Here is a 17478-nt window from a genome sequence, read left to right as displayed (position 1 = left end):
GTGGTCGAGCGCCCTCTATTGACTCGGTGTGAGTTAAGCATATTCGATCACGGCAAGATGGCCGAATCTGAAAGGTAAGTCGATACAAAATCTGATGCTTTTACGTAATTTTTTATAGATAAGTCATCAAATAACTTAGTTTATTTGTAACTTGAAAGTTGGTGCAGCATGTAACAGTTTTTACTTCATTTTTTAATGTGCGGAGTAGTTCGTGAAAGTAATTAAAATAAAGGCAGGTTGTTAACTTGTTTTGTTGCACAACCGGCTTGCTCGGTCCATGGACAGCTGATTTGGAAACTGGCTGAGTTAGTCCAGACAGAATATAAATTAGACATTCATTATAATATTAGGCCTACGTATCCCTGAACAAAACCTGCTCCTTCTGTTAAACCGACCAGGTTTCTCATGTACAATATTTAGGGTCGTCAGGTGCCTTCATAATTACTTCTTTTTAGTGGTAGAACTAGAAGTTGCACCACTGCTAGTGCTACTGCACTGGCCACACAATACATGTACAACATTACCTTTTTGAAGTTGAACCATTTTAATTTATTAGAACACTAACTAAATTTCAGTATCCTCCCCTTACCAGTTTTCACGCTATTATGCCTTTTTCTTAGAATTGGGAAAAAAATAATGATGCCTTATATCAACCGATGCCCTAATTACCCTTGTAAAAAAGTACCATGGTTTTACCATGGTAACCATGGTTTTATGATGGTTACCATGGTTAATCCATGGTAAAACCATGGTAGTGTTCTCATAGGTGGTACTCCAATGGTTATACCATGGTTTTACCATGGTTTTATCGTGGTTGTCATGGTAAATCGATGGTATCTATGGTACACCTATGGTTTAATGATGGTTACCATGGTTAATCCATGGTAAAACCATGGTGGTGTTCTCATAGGTGGTACTCCTATGGTTATACCATGGTTGTACCATGGTTTTATCATGGTTGTTATGGCAAATCGATGGTATCTATGGTACATCTATGGCAATAAAATGTTTTCATCATGGTAATGCCATGTATAACTATGTGATAAAACGTAAACGAGGAATAATGTTAAATTAACTGGCCTAAAGTTAGTGTTTAGACAGTGTACCCAAAATAAAACTCCATATTATTTTTACAAGTACAATCAATAAAAAGCAGCACACAGCGAAAGTCAAATTACATTGTTTCATCATTTATTACTCCTTAAACTCACAACCATTGATTTTCCCAAAAATAAGCATTCCTGAGGGAGTTACAAAATTAATTACATCTATTTAATCAAATACATTCAGTTCATAGAAATGTAACTTTTAAAGTACATGTACAGAATGACCATACAGTCGAGTGTGGACAGATTAATCATATAAAGCATTTAATTTATAAACAAGTTGATAGTTGAATTTAGTCACCTTCACATGTATTCGGGAGCTTAATAACATAATCAGTGTTTTCCACTTTTACCAGCATCGCCTTCCTAATTTGCACATCGCTATGCAGTGCAACATAGGCACCTCTAGAAATAGCATGAATAAAACCAACCTGGCATCCAAGCTCATCATCAAACTCATTTCTTAAGGTTTGTTCAATTTCCAACTCTTGAACTAACAACATAACATGTTGTAGACAATCACAGTCAATACCAGCTCCACATACATGGTTCTTAAATGAAATAAGACCCACAATCTCGGCTAACATCCCTCTGACATCTATAATAGAATTGTTACGCCTGAATTTACTTGAGTAACTTCTTGATGTAAGCAGTGCATTTTGCAATATGAATCTATCATAGCAATTCACATTAGCAGTAATTAAATGCTGCCCCAGCAAAGTTTCAATAGCATATCTAAAAGACTGGGTCACGTACAAAGTTTTAGGCAGTCCAAGGCATACCAAGGTTGTATCACCCCTCACAATTTTTAGAACATTTTTTATGAAACGTGGACCACCCAGAAGCCTTGAAACATAACATGCAGTTCGTTCAGATGAAATTAGTGGCGCATTTCTTTTTATATCTTGAAACCTACAAATGGATTGAAAAATTTGTTGAGGCACGTATCTTGTTCCTGAAAACATCGTTTTCAAGCAACCGTTAAAATCTTCAAACATAAAAGCAGATGTACCCCACAATGGTCCCCAGTTATTGACACTGTCGGACATGTGCAGCAATAAGTGAACATTAAATGTTGCTTGTGTTGCGCCATACAATGGTTCCATATAAAGAACAAATTTGTGGAGAAGAAAATCACACCATTGCAGAGTTTGTTTTGATATTTTGCATGTGTTTAAATGAAAAATTGCACATGCAAGCATCGACCAATGTGCCAAATATTTAGCAGGTAAAATATCCTTAAGTATCAATGGAGAATACAACAAAAATGACCGCCATTCATTGGCCTTCCAAAATTTCAATTCAGACAGGGATCTTGGCAATCTTGTTATTTCTTTGGTAGCTTGTATAAACTTTAGCCTTGCGCATATATCTGCGCTGCGTCTACCCAGATACCACTCGTTTGAACTATTTGATGGATTAAGCCACATGGCAACAATCCTTCTCACTGTTCCCAAACAAACTGCATGCATATAATCTGGAATAAAACTGGAGATTATGTTAAAGTAAGTCAGAAATGACAGAATGCTGACTCCTTTCACTCCATCAATACTTCTTCGAGATTCATCAGCAAGTATACTAGCACGCTTTGTCTCTTTTTCTTCACGCAGTGGAGGTTGAGGGTGCTTATAAAGATATTTCATACTGTTTGTTACATAATCACCTTTATGTTTACAAAAACCACAGCCGTAAAATCCATTAAACTGAATGAATTTCTGCAACATCGGTCTTGCAACTGTATCTACAGTGCAAACAAGACAAAATACTCGGGAAACTACCACATTGTTATTCAATTTCCACACAAATCCTGTAGATGATAAGCTGTTGCACTCATCAATGAATGGTTTTAAGAATATGTTCATATCAGGCTTTTTATCTCCAAACCAAAGAGCCGTCAGTAGAACATTCTCTCTGCGCAGTTTCATTGGCAGTTCATTAATTGAACACAGAACTGGCCAAATGCTAAACTTAGATGACTTAAAAATAGGCACACCATCAGTGTTCCACAACAAAGAAATATTTTTGTTGTCAGATAAGAGACCATCATCAACAAGCTTCCGATACATTGCACCATCTTGGATATCACATATATTATTTCCGTCTGTAGTGTGGACTCGATTCATTAACAATGAACCAAGCCCATCTGTTTCCATAACATGCTTTAGTTGGGAAAAAAGAGGCATAACCATGAAAAAATTTCCATTCTTCAAACTTGTATCTTTATCAAAAGCTTTGTTACAGTGCTGACAATGATCTGGACAACTATCATCTGAACCTAAATATACCTGACAAGAACAGTAAAAATGAAATTCTGTAACACCTTTATATCCTGTGAAGCTATTACCGAAAAGATACTTGGAGGTTGGCAAGCTGTTTGGACAGTGCATATTAATTAAATCTATAAGGTCTTGTAGCGCAACCCCTGAAATATGGTGTTTCACAGCATAGGTCAGTACAGCCAGAAGACTATCCATCCTGTTCAAGTCAGTCCCTTCAGAGGATATAGGCTGATCACCATTTTCCACATGCAGTGTGCGTCTATTCTGCAACATAATAAAAAATTATTATTGTTATTTAAGATTTACTAACCTAGTATTAAACAGCAGTACACATATATGTATATACATGGTCCCAACATGAACAACAGAGTTGATGTTCACGTTTCACTAGTGTGGGGGCATGCGCTACCCGGAAGTGGAGGAAGAACATTAATATTCTGTAATGTTGCGCATTACATAATTCCGGTGCACAGAGACCAGACTTAATGGCACATGCCTTGGTTTTATGCCCACAATGATTTCCCAAACCATTACAACTAATAATGAGATTAGTTTCCAACCTATAATTAGTATAAATAACAAAAGTTGAAGCCCATTTCAAACATCATAAATTTTTATTAATATTAGAAATTCACCTGTAAATGTTCCCTTACCTGCTCATGACCACCATCCACGTGTTCTTCGTGTACAGCAGGGTCAGCATATATATCGTTATCGCTATCAGAATCAGACACTGGAAAAGGTTCTTCCTCCTATTGAACAATAAAGTGACATGGCTGTCATCAATCACAAACTACTCCATGCAATAATATTAAAAGTATATGACCAACTTAGAATGGTGTATTTATTATAAATTGGGGCATTATTGATAAGAAAATATTTACCTGATCACTGCCTTCCATGTCTTGTTCCCTTGCTTCTGCAGTGCCAATGTTGCCATCATTACCAAAGTTGAGATCTTCAGAATCAGACAGTGGGAAGTATTCATCCTACAAATTTATAAAAAAAAAAATTTAATGGTTAATAAAATCCCTCAACTAGTTTTTCTGATTTCGAAATTTTACTCCTAAACTCTAAACTTTACAAATCTTAGTCTGGTTCTTACACTAGCCCAGGTTGGACTCCTCCATTGCATTCAACCTGACCGGGTCCAGGGTAAAGGTCCCATACCCTGCGGAAAAAACTACAATTTCTTAAAATATTTTTACTTCATGGAATATTTTTACTTCATGAAACTTTGTTCACTTTATTCATTGTGTGTCTAGCTAGGAACTCTTTAGAATGGCGGATGCAGAGTTTCGAACGGATGCGTGGTTGTAGTGTGTACGATTTTTTTTAGAAATGTCATCTATTCTATGGATATACTTCTAGAAACTATAAGCCTTATAGTTATAGTTTCTAGAAGTACTGCTGTGAGTGTGAATAGGCCTATTTGTTTTTGGGGTCCCCCCCAAAAAAAAAACCAAAAAACAAAAAAAAAACAAAAAAAAAACAATGAAAATCGAATTGAAATAAAATAATTTAATAAAAAATGCCCCATTTAAATTTTACAAGCTTCGAGTTCGAATGTTTGCAACAAAAAAACATAATTTATAAATACTAACCTCATCCAAATTTTGGTGGACTTCGTTATTGTTGAGCATGATGATAGCAAGGCCATGATCATGTGCTTCGCCTTCGTCAATGGAATGGTGGTCTGAAGAGCTCTTCTGCTGATTCAGCTCGCGCTCTGGCAATGGCATTGCTGGTGCTGGTGGTTGGTCCAGCACATCAATTTCCCCGTCACGATGATCCAAATTTTCGTCAGAAGATGTTTCATATTCGTCTTGAGATTGATCTAACTGTCTCCTAATAATAGTTGCTCGAGGAATTGTTAGATCTTCTTCTTCCAAAAATCGTTTATACGGAAGACGGCGGCGTTGTCCGTCACCATCCATCTTCGTTTCGGTATGCGATCCGGGTTGCTTACCTGATCGGTGTTCAGACGGCGGGTATCCGTTTGGGTCTGATTCGTTCAGACAACACGTCCGTCAGACAACTCGACCGTTCCTACGATTCTACCATTCGGACAACTCGGCGGAAATACGTGTATTGTAAGTAAACAGAGGTCGACCATTCAACCGGCCGTCGATTTGTCTTGGCTATCCGTCGAGCTGTCCCAAAGTCGAGTTTTCTGAACTCCCCAGTTTTCCGCACGGTCGAGCTGTCTCAAACCATCTAAGACTTCCAGTTGACCGAACGGTCGAGTTGTGCGACGGACGAGTTGTCTGACATTCTACCGATCGACCCCTCTTGTGTTTGCACACCTAGGGCTTGGTAAGTCATGGAAACAAGGTTGTACATACATGTACAACACGCATGCAAGGAGTGATGCACGCCAGCTATTATTTATTTGTTTGTAGAATATTACAAAATACCGTAAACAACATCAGCAATGATTGTAACGTATTCAGTCATCTACATATACATTTTTTAGAGAACATTCGATAATTTTAGGCAAAAAAGTGTAGTTTTTGGCACGATCACGTGATACGTTTTTATCCAATAAGAGTCGGGGTATGATGACGTTGCACGATCATGCGCACATCTATCCGTTTTTTGCCACGTCATCGGCAGTTTGAATGAACGTCGACGTCAGCAGCAGAGCAGCAGGAGACGACCTCTACACTCTATAGCTCGCGACCGGAGTTTTTATTGTCATTCAAATAAATTGAACTTTGATCCTTTTTTATCTGGTATTCAATATTATAATGAAGAAGTATGCACTTTTTGAGTTTACGGACGACGCCAGTGTTGAGGTGGGTGAAGTCAGCTGGATAACAAATGTTGAGCAAAAAGATCTTCCTTGTGTGATAACTGAAAAGGAAATGGTGACGGTTTTGTGGCCGATCTCGGGCCACGGCGGAACGGCGAAGCACGATTCCTACAAGGCAATTGTTCTTGCTATAAATGGTGAGTAAAATATTAGTTTAAAAAAAACATAGTTTAGACCTCGGCCTAGAATATTTTGTTAAAAAAAAAAAAAAAATCATGCCGGATGGTGCCAGTTTGCTGTCAATTGGTTATTGAAAATAGTGATCTATATTTTATAAATGTCAACTTTAATTTTAAAATCCTCACTTGATATTGTTTGATTTTGAACGGTTGTTTTTTTCCTCCAATTCTAATTTCAGATTCCAAACTCAAGTTGATTGAGAAGAGGAACAAGCTGGTCAAGGGGGAATCCATAGAAACCGATTTTGAAAGGGGTAGGGGAAAGCGAAGGAAGTACCCCTCAACTAGGACAAGGGTGCCATCATCAAGCAGTTCCGAGTCCGATTCGGAAGAAGAAGAAGAAACAGAAGGTTTGTTAAAAAATAAAACATAGGCTATATGCTCATAAATGTTTGTGCTCTACTAACAACAAATCCAGTAGTATTATAGTAAGGTTATTTTGCATGACTCCATGACCATGAGCGAAACACTTGTACATTTTAATATGATTTTATTTCCATATTACAAAAATTTAAACAAAACCCCAAATCCTCAATTTGCAGCACCACCAACCGCACAATCTGCAGAATTAGGCGAGTTAAAAAAAATGCACATAAAAAAATGTTGTTGATGTCTGCACTGCAAGTTTAAGTACTATATAGTTGCAACAAATTAGCAACATTTGCAAACTAAGGACTGTGTAGCGGTAGTGTAAGGACTAAGGTTGCGAGTTGTTTTTTTCTTGAAAATATACAAATGTAATACAATGATGAAAAATTGTTTATTCATATTATAAGGGCCATCCTGGCCATGGCTTTTCTCGGTGTGTGTTACTCTATGAATTGAATGGTAGGGTGGTCTCTCAAAACAAACTTCAAGTAAATGTATGTAAATTATATAATTGTTTTCTTCTTTAGGCCAAGAAAAAAAGGTCCTCAAATGACAGCGGCACAGTGCAGCAAGGCACAATGCTTGCACGGGAACTGCGACAACAGATGCAGTCAACTTCTTACAATATTGAGGTATGTTACAGGCATGTTTGCTTTATTTTTTGTCAGAATATTTGTTCTATTTTGTGTGAACCTTTTTGCTTGAGGATAAAATGGGGTGTGTACAGCATAGTGAACTCCTGTAGTGTAAAAACCAAGACTTACATCATGAATGGTATTATTTTCATGGCTGCAGGATCAGGAAGCTGCCGAGATATCTCCCGATGATGAGAAAGATTACAAAAGCATCATTGCGGGACTTCAACGAGAGTTGAAGAAGGAGCGTAGCGAAAAAGAGAGACTCCAGAACCAGTTAATGTTTTTTAAAGGTTTGCCTACCATTTCTTTGTGTTTTTGTAGGACCCATAGTTATCCTTTATTTTTATAGGGATAGCAAAAGTTGGTGTCAGTGTGGATTGCAGATTGCAATAATTAATAGATGATCAACGTCATGTGGGAAATGAAAACAAAGCGAGATCGGACCCCGCAAATTGAGGTCGTGCATCCCGTCTATGCCAGAAAGGGACTGCACACTTGAGTGACCTTTCATTAGTGAATTTTTGATTTACTTTTGTTCACAAAAGGTGCATCAATACGCAATCATTCATGTACCTGAGTGGAAACGACCGCAGTTCCTGTCTGCGATTAATCCATTTCTGTGGTCAGATCTCTTAATTATGGATCTTGTGGGATTGCGGTCTTACATGTTTATCTATATAGTTTCAAAATTCATGAATTTTTGTATAATATTTATCAATTTTACAGGTATTCCTGACTTTATACAGACATTCAAGACGTTCATGGCAGAAATGCAAAGAAAGAGGGCACCTAAGGTAAAAACATTTTCTTGAAATTTACAACAAGTTAGACAAAATACTTATGTTTATAAACTTGTTTGTAGCCCCCCCCCCCCCCCCCCCAGAAATTTCGTTTTCTACCTGGACATTGAACTCTTTTATATCCTTCCTATACAAATTATTTTTGCACAGAACAATCTCAACCTTCCTGCAGCAGCGGTTGGACCGGAAAGAGTTGTGATACATGAAGCTCCTTCACTGATGGATCTTGAGGATGAAGATGAAGTAAGCATTATTATACTATTATTTGTTTCAATTCATAAAGTGCTACACTGCAAAGATTTTTCTTTTACATCCTTGGTTTGGTCTTTTCAAGTAAGATTTTTCTTTTAAATAGAGTTGGTTCTCATCTTTGAATAATGTTATTTGAGGCCTTCAGCTGGATTGGAATTGTTTAAGATGATCATCACCCACAATAATTAAGCAGTGTTCATCATCAGAGTCAAGCATTTTTCTAAATATATGATCAGAGCATACTGATTGAAACGTTAGCTGGTATTAAAACCAGATGTTCTTTGAAGGTTATTTTACCTACAAGTTGTTACAAGGTCATAAGTATTACAGAAGTGTTTTAAATATCTTAATTCAGCAGGTTAACTTGAGCTCCAATGTGAGAGTAAAGAGAAAGCTGCTAGCAAGATGCAACTCATCTGATCCCCGCAAGTTGACATCTGACTTGATGGTGCTTTTGTTCGGCCGAGAGATGCTTGCCTCCCACTCCCTGACGGGCAGCAAGAATACAAGGGGCGTTTCAAAGCCGGCCTTGAACACAAACAAGGTTGATGCAATATTAGGTACGCAACTACTAACTCATTATCTTCTTGAATCCCAATTTCCGATTTGATGATCCTTGGCAACAACTCTGATATATTTCCTATATTGCATGGTGCAAAATGTGTTTTTCTCATGCGTATTGCGCTTGTTAATCTTTGCGCAAAGAGTTTAGCTGCAGAATTTACTGTAAATACAAAAGTGGCGCGTTTGCATTTAATTCACTTAATGGAAGGAATGCTTCTCAAAAACAAGCAGATGGTTTTGATTCATTGATTTCCTGATTAAGTTACTGCAAAAGAATGTCAGTTTACAGCAAAATTACTTTATTATTTTTTCACAGCATATGTCACGAACAAGTTCAAGGATGCAAGTGCGGAGTCAATAAGGTTAGTGATGACCAATAAACTGAGCAATGAGGGGAAGCTACAAAAGAAGAAACTTGCCACTGCACCTGAGCAGCCAGATCCAGATCAGTAACACCTCACCAGTAGATCAGAGGCATCTCTTAAGTAGGATTTGAAACTTTGCACCGATAACATTCGGTAAAATTGTGTGTGCTTTCAGATGCCTGAATAAAGGGCTTCAGGCCTTACGTCTTTTTCAGATTTATTTTTTTTAGTGAGAAATTACCGCCTTCTCAAAAACTACTACTACTGATTACCAAAAATGTCCAGTGCCTTTAATATATATCAAAAAATATTAGTAATCGAGTTAATCAAATTTTCACTAACCTATGATTGCCGTATCAGTAAAAGGGAAAGTTCTTTGGAACATACACAGCATTCTTCTGTATGGCTTTATGCTAAAGTAAAGTGTTCCCATTATGAAACTATGCAAAACCTGTTGTGTTGTATTCAACATGAACAAAAAATACCTTTTTATCTAATATTTGTGTCACGGCAATTAAGAAAGTAAGGTCTTTTATTATTATTATTTTCACGACGATACTTTGTAACAAAACTATTTGTAAGCAATTTGTAACCTTCAGAATTCTGTGCCAAAATGAGAGTTTTTTTTAAATTGTTGATAATCTTTTTGTCTAACATTGTTTTAGTATCATATTTTCAGTTGATTTAATTGTTGCACTTTTCGACTACTGGAGATAGCCCGATCGATTGGTTTTACCATTATTTGTCATTTTCATACACTTGACTTTATCCCATTGGAAAGTGAGATGAAATTCCATGTTTCGCCGATGCTGGCTCAAACATTTTAAGAACGAAAACGGAATACATTGTTTACTTAACTTGGGAACTGCAACTAATAACCATGTTTAAAAGAGAGCTTTACTAATAGGATAGTTTGTGTCTTTTAAAAAGACTTGTGTTTGCTTGCCAAATCAACTATGGAATTCATTGACACTTACAATCTATATCAGTTATCAAACCGTGTTGTCAGTAAGTCATTACAATGAAGTAACATGTACAAAATTAAATGAAGTAACTTGATGTACTAAATAAATGTTTGACTATAATCTTAACAAGTTTTAACGTTCCATTTATTTTCAGTGTGTGGCTATAGGAAGTTGCATGCGGACAGATGTAAATACAGTTCTACCATGGTTTAATGTACCCATTTTATCACAGGTATCTTGTACCATGGTTGTGTCATGGTTGTACCATGGTACATCTTACCATGGTTTTATCATGGTATCTCGTACCATTCTTGTACCATGGTATCTTGTACCATGGTACAACCATGATACAAAGTACCATGGTATAACCATGGTAAGATGTACCATGGTACAACCATGGTACAAGGTACCATGGTATCACCATGGTTCAAGGTACCATGGTAAAACCATGGAACAAGGTACCATGGTAAAACCATGGTACAAGGTACAGCTACCATGGTATAACCATGGCACAATGTACCATGGTACAACCATGGTTTTACCATGGTAAACTGTACCATGGTAGAACCATGGTACAATATACCATGGTTATACCATGGTAAATTGTACCATGGTTTTACCATGGTACAGTTTACCATGGTAAAACCATGTTAAACCGTATCATGGTAAAACCATGATATAACTATGGTACAGTACCATGGTACTACCATGGTACTACCATGGTTGTGTCCAAATTACCATCGATTTGTACCATGGTATTACCATGGTAAAATTTACCATGGTTTTACCATGGTACTTTTTTGTAAGGGTACCTTCTTTTGTTAATTATGAAGTATGCAAACATATAATATTAAAACTTGATGGACATTGAAATGTTCACACTACACACCGATCTTCGATGACTTCAACTGGCCCCATTTGTTTTGAGTTTTTCCTGTTTTCACGGCAAACACGAAAGCATGGTTTCCCGGTGAAGCCATACATGGAAGAAACGTCTACAGTGACTACAAGTGTTCTTTGAGACTCTGTGTTGTCTCTGTTGTCTTCGTTTTATTCAAAATATTTTTAACTGAATATTTAAAATTACCATGGTAATTTGAAAAAAATAACAAAAATAAATAATTTAATAAAAAGTGTGAATAATCATTGCCTTTCAAATCTGATTTTTATTTATTTTTTTCCCCTTTTTTTTCTCTTAAAATTTATAATAAAGCGTATAAATAAACAGTGATAATTGAATCAACAAGCTGATCGTTTAAATTTTAATATTAATAATAATATTGATCGGAGGGTGAAAAATAAAATCTCCAAAAAATATTAGAAAAATGATATAATATAAGGCACATGGCTTCTTTAAGCCTCTGTATTTTTTTCCAGAATGCTCAGCAAAATATTCAGTCACATGATTTGATCATCATGAATTGTGAATTAAAATAGTGTTTGATGAAACTTTTTCGGTGGGCAAATATTCTTATAAGGCCTCAACATTATGACATATTTTTGTACCTTGTAGAAATGCCTAAAATACCAAACTTTTTGCATTTACAAGTGCAAATATCCAGTGGAGCCTTACGTGTTTCTAAGTTTTGGTCAAGGGAGAGGAGACTCTTTGCTTGGCAAATAAAACCACACAATTTTTATCTAGGGACTGTTTACATCGCGCACAGAGAGGTAAATGATTTGCCATGATTTTAGGGACACCTCAAAAACAGGACCTCCTACGATATAATTGTCATCAATCATAGAGATTATATTAAGCACAAGTATTGGGTCATTCCGTGTCAAATTACCCCCCCCCCCCCCCCCAAAAAAAAAGGCAATTTTAAACCCTACCCTCTTCAAATTTGCTCATATTTGGTTTATAAAATTATGTGGTAATCGTGGCTCAACAAGCTCAAATTTTAAATGTCAGCTCCATCCGATAAACGGTTTTCGCGCTACGGCATGCTCTTTCTTGTTGATTTCGGTCAAAATGCGCCTGACCTCTGACATTCAACTGACCATAAATCGGTAACCTTTGGGTCAAATTGGTTGAAATTGGTGTCTTTGGAAAGGAAATTGTGTAAGCTGTCCAAATATGTCTTTATTTCTTTTTTAGGAACATGTTTAGGTATGATAACCTTTTGACCTCTACTTTGACCTTGAATTTGACCTTGAATTTGACCCGAACTTCGGTGAAAATGTACCCTTATATATACATGTTTTCTCCACAATATCAAAAATTTAGAGATACAATATTTTTGGCTTGCTTTCAAGCTCCACTCAAAGTTGTCCTACTTCACTTTTCCTGTGCAAAGTACATGTACATTTGATACATGGCCATACGTATGTATGTCATGATTTTGCTTGGGGACCATAAAAATAGCCTTGCTTGATATACATGCGTATGAACAGGTATGTATATGTACATGTACATTACTTTGCATAGAAATAGGCAAGTAGGGCAACTTTGAGTGGAGCCTGAAGGCAAGTCAAAACTATTGTATTTCTAATTTTTCTATAAAACGTATAGGGGTAAATTTTCACCGAAGTTCATCGCCGGGTCACGTGATCCACAAGGTCAAATTCAAGGTCAAAGTAGAGGTCAAAAGGTTATCATACCTAAACATGTTCCTACAAAAAAGAAGAAGACATATTTGGAAAGCTTACACAATTTTCTTTCCAAAGACACCAATTTCAACCAATTTGACCCTAAGGTTACCGATTCATCGTCGTTTGAATGTCAGAGGTCAGGCGCATTTTGACGAAATCAACAAGAAAGAGCATGCCGTAGCGCGAAAACCGTTTATCGGATGGAGCTGAAATTTGAAATTTGAGCTTGTTGAGCCACGATTACCCCATAAACCAAATTTGAGCAAATTTGAAGAGGGTAGGGTTTAACCCATTGGGTGATTTGACACGGAATGACACTATTGTAAAGTAAGGCCCTCTAAACATCAGCAAGTTCTAAGTAGACTTCAGAAGTTGGAAAGATTAATTGCCATTGCATTGGCACTATTGTTGATTCAATGATTGGTGGAAATCAAACTTACGAATATGTCATTGACAAGGGAAACAAATATTAAAAATGTAGGCTTATGAATTAGTACAACACATAATTTTACTGACTAGCCCATTCAATATTCTTTTTTTTTAAGCTGCTATGTATTTTGCATCTTGCCCTGGCATTAAAAGAGAACAAGTATTGGTACATGTATGATGCGGTACCCACCACCTGTGAGTGTGACCTGGCCTTGTGCTTTGTCGTTAGTCTTTGTGTCATGCAGCGCTTACCATATTTACAATGTCCTTTTTCATTCAGAGAAACATTGCCAACTGATTGCGCTATCATCCATGAGATATACGACAATGGAGACGCCCAGGAACAGTTTGAATATGAACTAGAGCAGGCTCTTGAGTCTTGCCGTAGTATCATCATCATTGAACCCTCCAGGCTTGGTGATGAGACAGCTCGCTGGATCACGGTGGGCAACTGCCTCCACAAGACGGCCGTCCTTGCTGGAGTAGCGTGCTTAGTCAGCCCTTGGATGCTGCCGAGTAAAGTCACAAACTTTGTAAGCATTCCCTTCGGAACGGTAAGCGTGGCGTGCGCTACCTTGTACGGAATCTCCTGGCAGTTTGACCCGTGCTGCAAGTACCAGGTGGAATACGACACTAGGAGTCTAGCTCGGCTGCCACTACACACACTAACAACAGCGACACCAGTGGTCTTGGTTCGAAGGGAGGATAAATACCGCAAAACACTGCACAATGTTATAGCTGGACTAGCCGCTATATGTCTCACCTATAAATTCTATCACTTGTGTGCCCAATGATGACTTGAGAATTTAATTTAACCATAGGAAATTTTTATGAATTGAGTGCTCTAAGTTCAAACCTCAAAACTTTATGAATACATGTAACTTGTGTGTTTTTCCTGTGGCATTCAGACTTGCCAGAAAGTGTTGTAAATTCTACTGACGAGTTTTTGAAAGATGTAATTGTACTAAAAAAGTGAATGTAAAGTTTGAAGTAATGATGTGAATGCAGAATTCTTCAGACATGGTGGAATTCCAACAAAAGTTTGTACTATAATCTTGTTTGTTTCACTGACTAACAAGCTTTAGCGACTAAGTGTCGACGTTGCGACTGTGCATTTTGGGAATTAAACATAAGTCACAAGTAGTGTCAAAAACAGGACTATTTGAAGCGCAACTAGTAGAGTTGTAAATTTCATTAGTCGCCCAGGCTTATCACTGAAAAAAATTTGTGTTCTTCAATGATTCGAAAGTGACATGATTTGTTAGTGTCAGTGTAAATGTTGTTTGTTTTGAATTTTGCAAAGTTCTCCCCTAGCAGTGGTTCACAACAAACAGTTTGTTTAAGTTGAAATGTGCAAAACTCTTGCAATACCTTTACCATGTTTACTGCCGATACAGGGTTGTGACACCAAATTGTTTGCATTGACATGAAGTATGAGCCTGGCTTTAAAGTAATTAAAAGCCAGGGATAAGGTTCCATTAGCCATGTGAACAAATAACCAGGAAACGATAAAAACAAAAAACAATCTACAAAAAACAAAATCCGGCACATGCTTTTTGCAGGGCACAAAGTTGGGGGAATATCTACAAGGCTGATTGTAGCTCAATATTTTTATTGGACCAACTAGAAATTATTTTACACAAACAGAACCAAAATGAGTTGAACAAGCACTAAGAGAAGATCTATCTCACTTTTCCTACAAATGTATGTGTGAACTGTGTACTTCCATACCTGCCAGAATCAAAAGATATTTATCAGACTCTATTTCTTCACAATGAGGTAGTCAATTATTATTCAATTGAGAAACAGGTTTGCGGCCCAGTGTTAAAATTGAGCCCTGTGTCTGTGAGTGATCAGGGTTGTAGCTACATGTAGACTAATTTTAGTCCACCAAAGGCGACTTTGGATAAATAAAAAAAAATGTTTAATAATTGGGCCATTATTGCTAAAGTGAAGACAAGTTTCTAAACTGTTCATGTTATGTGGCCATGCTGAACATTGAATGGCCTTTTGACATGTTTGACTGTGTTCTTTCTCTGTGACATTTGATATTTCTTATCATAAACTGTGTTTTAGATCAATTCACAGTGGAGAATATTTTGAAATCTGTGCAGGGTGGCAAAATGTAGTTTTCTCAGAGTGCTGGGCAAAAGTGTGAGTCCTGGGCAGGCCCGCACAGCACTGCCCACCAAAGCTACAACACTGGATATGATACTGTGACTGTAATTTTTTCCTATTCCTAGATTGCGTGTGCTGATGAAATGCTTGGCAAATCTTTTACCTCTATTCAATTACATTATCACTTGTCATTAACCAACGCAATGCAATCTACTGACTCACAGATCCTCCAAAATCTTTACTGTGATTCTGTCCAAAATCAATGTATAACATGGCCATGCATAGGCTACATGGTTTCATGCATCAGATCAACATAATGGATGTAAAATTTGCATCTGGGATTAAGAACATTAAATTTGGTTTAACCTTATACACAGATGTGTGTTAGCATTGTTTAACCTTGTACACCGATGTGTGTTAGCATTGTTTAACCTTATACACCGATGTGTGTTAGCATTGTTTACTCGGTATTTAAGCGAGTAATACTCCTTTGATTTGTTTTCACAGAACTCAGAAAAGTACTGAATACAGTGCTAACACATCAGTGTACACATGGTTAAAACCAAAATTAACAATCTTATCGAAAGTACTGAATACAGTGCTAACACATCAGTGTACACATATAAGGTTAAAACCAAAGTTAACAATCTTATCGAAAGATTCTGAAGGATATTGGTTTATTATGAGAGTGACTGCTGTTTTAAATAACTCTAGTATTTAATTAATTGAGTAAGCTTTAATTACCGATAGAGTAGGCCTAAATAAAGAGAACACATTGAATTGTTTCACCATGCAAAATAGTCTCTAATACAAAAAACCATCAGTAATTCGGGCATTTTTATTCTCTGCCCCATTTTTGAGAGCCACAACTTTATTTGATACAAATTACTTATACAATGGCACCAATCAAATGTGTAATTTGATTAAGATTTTAACATTGGTTAATTTCCAGATCAGAGACCAACTTCATAGAGCTACTTAGGCACGAAAATCAGCTTAAAGGCAGTGGACACTATTGGTTATTCCTCAAAATATTTATTATCATAAAACCTTTCTTGGTGATGAGTAATGGGGAGAGGTTGATGGTATAAATCATTGTGAGAAACGGCTCCCTCTGAAGTGCCATAGTTTTCGAGCATGAAGTAATTTTCAACGAGTTTGATTCGAGACCTCAGGTTTAGAACCTGAGGTCTTGAAATCAACCATGTAAACGCACACAACTTCGTGTGACAAGGGTGTTTTTTCTTTCATTATTATCTCGCAAGTTCGATGACCGATTGAGCTCAAATTTTCACAGGTTTGTTATTTTATATGTTGAGATACACCAACTGTGAAGGCTAGTCTTTGACAATTACCAATAGTGTCCACTGTCTTTAACACACAAAGTTATCCTAACCCTAAGATTACCACACAACATAGCATGCCACATGTACAATCTGTTGACTGGGAACATGCTTCCTTTTGCTTAGCAGAAAAATGGTAAGCATTTCGTTGTGCTACCACAGACAGTTTGCGCTTACTCTGTAAAAGGAGTTGTGACTAGGGTTAGCAAAGCTGTGCTTGCCTTATATTTCACGGATGCAATGAAGGCGATTGCCTTCATGCCCCCTTGTTATTGCCTTGGTGCCCTTGAAATGCTTTAGTACAATTTTACCATTTCCTGATAGGGTGCCCTCCGTAGGAGGAAAATGTCTCGATGACCTTGCCCTTTCAAAAACAAAGCATAAAGGGCTGATGCTTGGCTGGTGCTTGGCTGGTGCTGAGCAAGCTTTCATGCTTATAGGGTTTTATGAAGTTTGGGCCCAAGTCAAAGAAGGCAATGGTTTGTGTTGCCAACCATTGAATGTACTAGGTTTGATTTACTTTCCTTTAAAGGTTTTCCCCAAAACGTGTGTGCATTTAATGCAAAAAAAAGTTAATATTAGAAAAGAAGTTGATGATTTGTAAATACAAAATAATCCTGTTGGAAGTTTCCCAGTTAAAACACTGGTTGATCGTAACTGTTTT

At 37.1% G+C, this 17478-nt stretch overlaps 3 protein-coding genes across 4 annotated transcripts; 2 read left to right on the top strand and 1 right to left on the bottom strand.

The window, feature by feature from the left end:
* The first annotated feature begins 40 nt into the window (after positions 1 to 40).
* LOC139943881 (transmembrane protein 11, mitochondrial-like) lies at positions 41 to 17401 on the top strand. The gene is made up of 2 exons (XM_071940757.1): positions 41 to 74; positions 13634 to 17401. The coding sequence occupies exons 1-2, from the start codon at positions 58 to 60 to the stop codon at positions 14145 to 14147; spliced, it is 531 nt and encodes a 176-aa protein (XP_071796858.1). The 5' UTR covers positions 41 to 57; the 3' UTR covers positions 14148 to 17401.
* On the bottom strand, positions 1189 to 5631 carry LOC139944241 (uncharacterized). 2 transcript variants are annotated; one of them, XM_071941215.1, is made up of 4 exons: positions 4990 to 5631; positions 4270 to 4374; positions 4039 to 4137; positions 1189 to 3649 (listed from the first exon to the last, which is right to left on the bottom strand). In XM_071941215.1, exons 1-4 carry the CDS (start codon positions 5320 to 5322, stop codon positions 1400 to 1402), a joined length of 2787 nt encoding a protein of 928 aa, XP_071797316.1. In that variant the 5' UTR covers positions 5323 to 5631; the 3' UTR covers positions 1189 to 1399. The 2 variants fall into 2 exon arrangements, with proteins under 2 accessions (XP_071797316.1, XP_071797317.1); XM_071941216.1 differs by having other exon boundaries at positions 3471 to 3644.
* On the top strand, positions 6121 to 10438 carry LOC139944091 (uncharacterized). Its single transcript, XM_071941047.1, has 9 exons — positions 6121 to 6337; positions 6559 to 6729; positions 7156 to 7181; positions 7276 to 7380; positions 7544 to 7676; positions 8113 to 8180; positions 8337 to 8429; positions 8794 to 8998; positions 9319 to 10438. The coding sequence occupies exons 1-9, from the start codon at positions 6136 to 6138 to the stop codon at positions 9453 to 9455; spliced, it is 1140 nt and encodes a 379-aa protein (XP_071797148.1). The 5' UTR covers positions 6121 to 6135; the 3' UTR covers positions 9456 to 10438.
* Positions 17402 to 17478: the final 77 nt, after the last annotated feature.

The sequence above is a fragment of the Asterias amurensis genome, chromosome 11, assembly GCF_032118995.1.
Source record: "Asterias amurensis chromosome 11, ASM3211899v1".
In the NCBI taxonomy this organism is placed as follows: Eukaryota; Metazoa; Echinodermata; class Asteroidea; order Forcipulatida; family Asteriidae; genus Asterias; species Asterias amurensis.
This window is presented reverse-complemented; position numbering and strand designations above follow the sequence as displayed.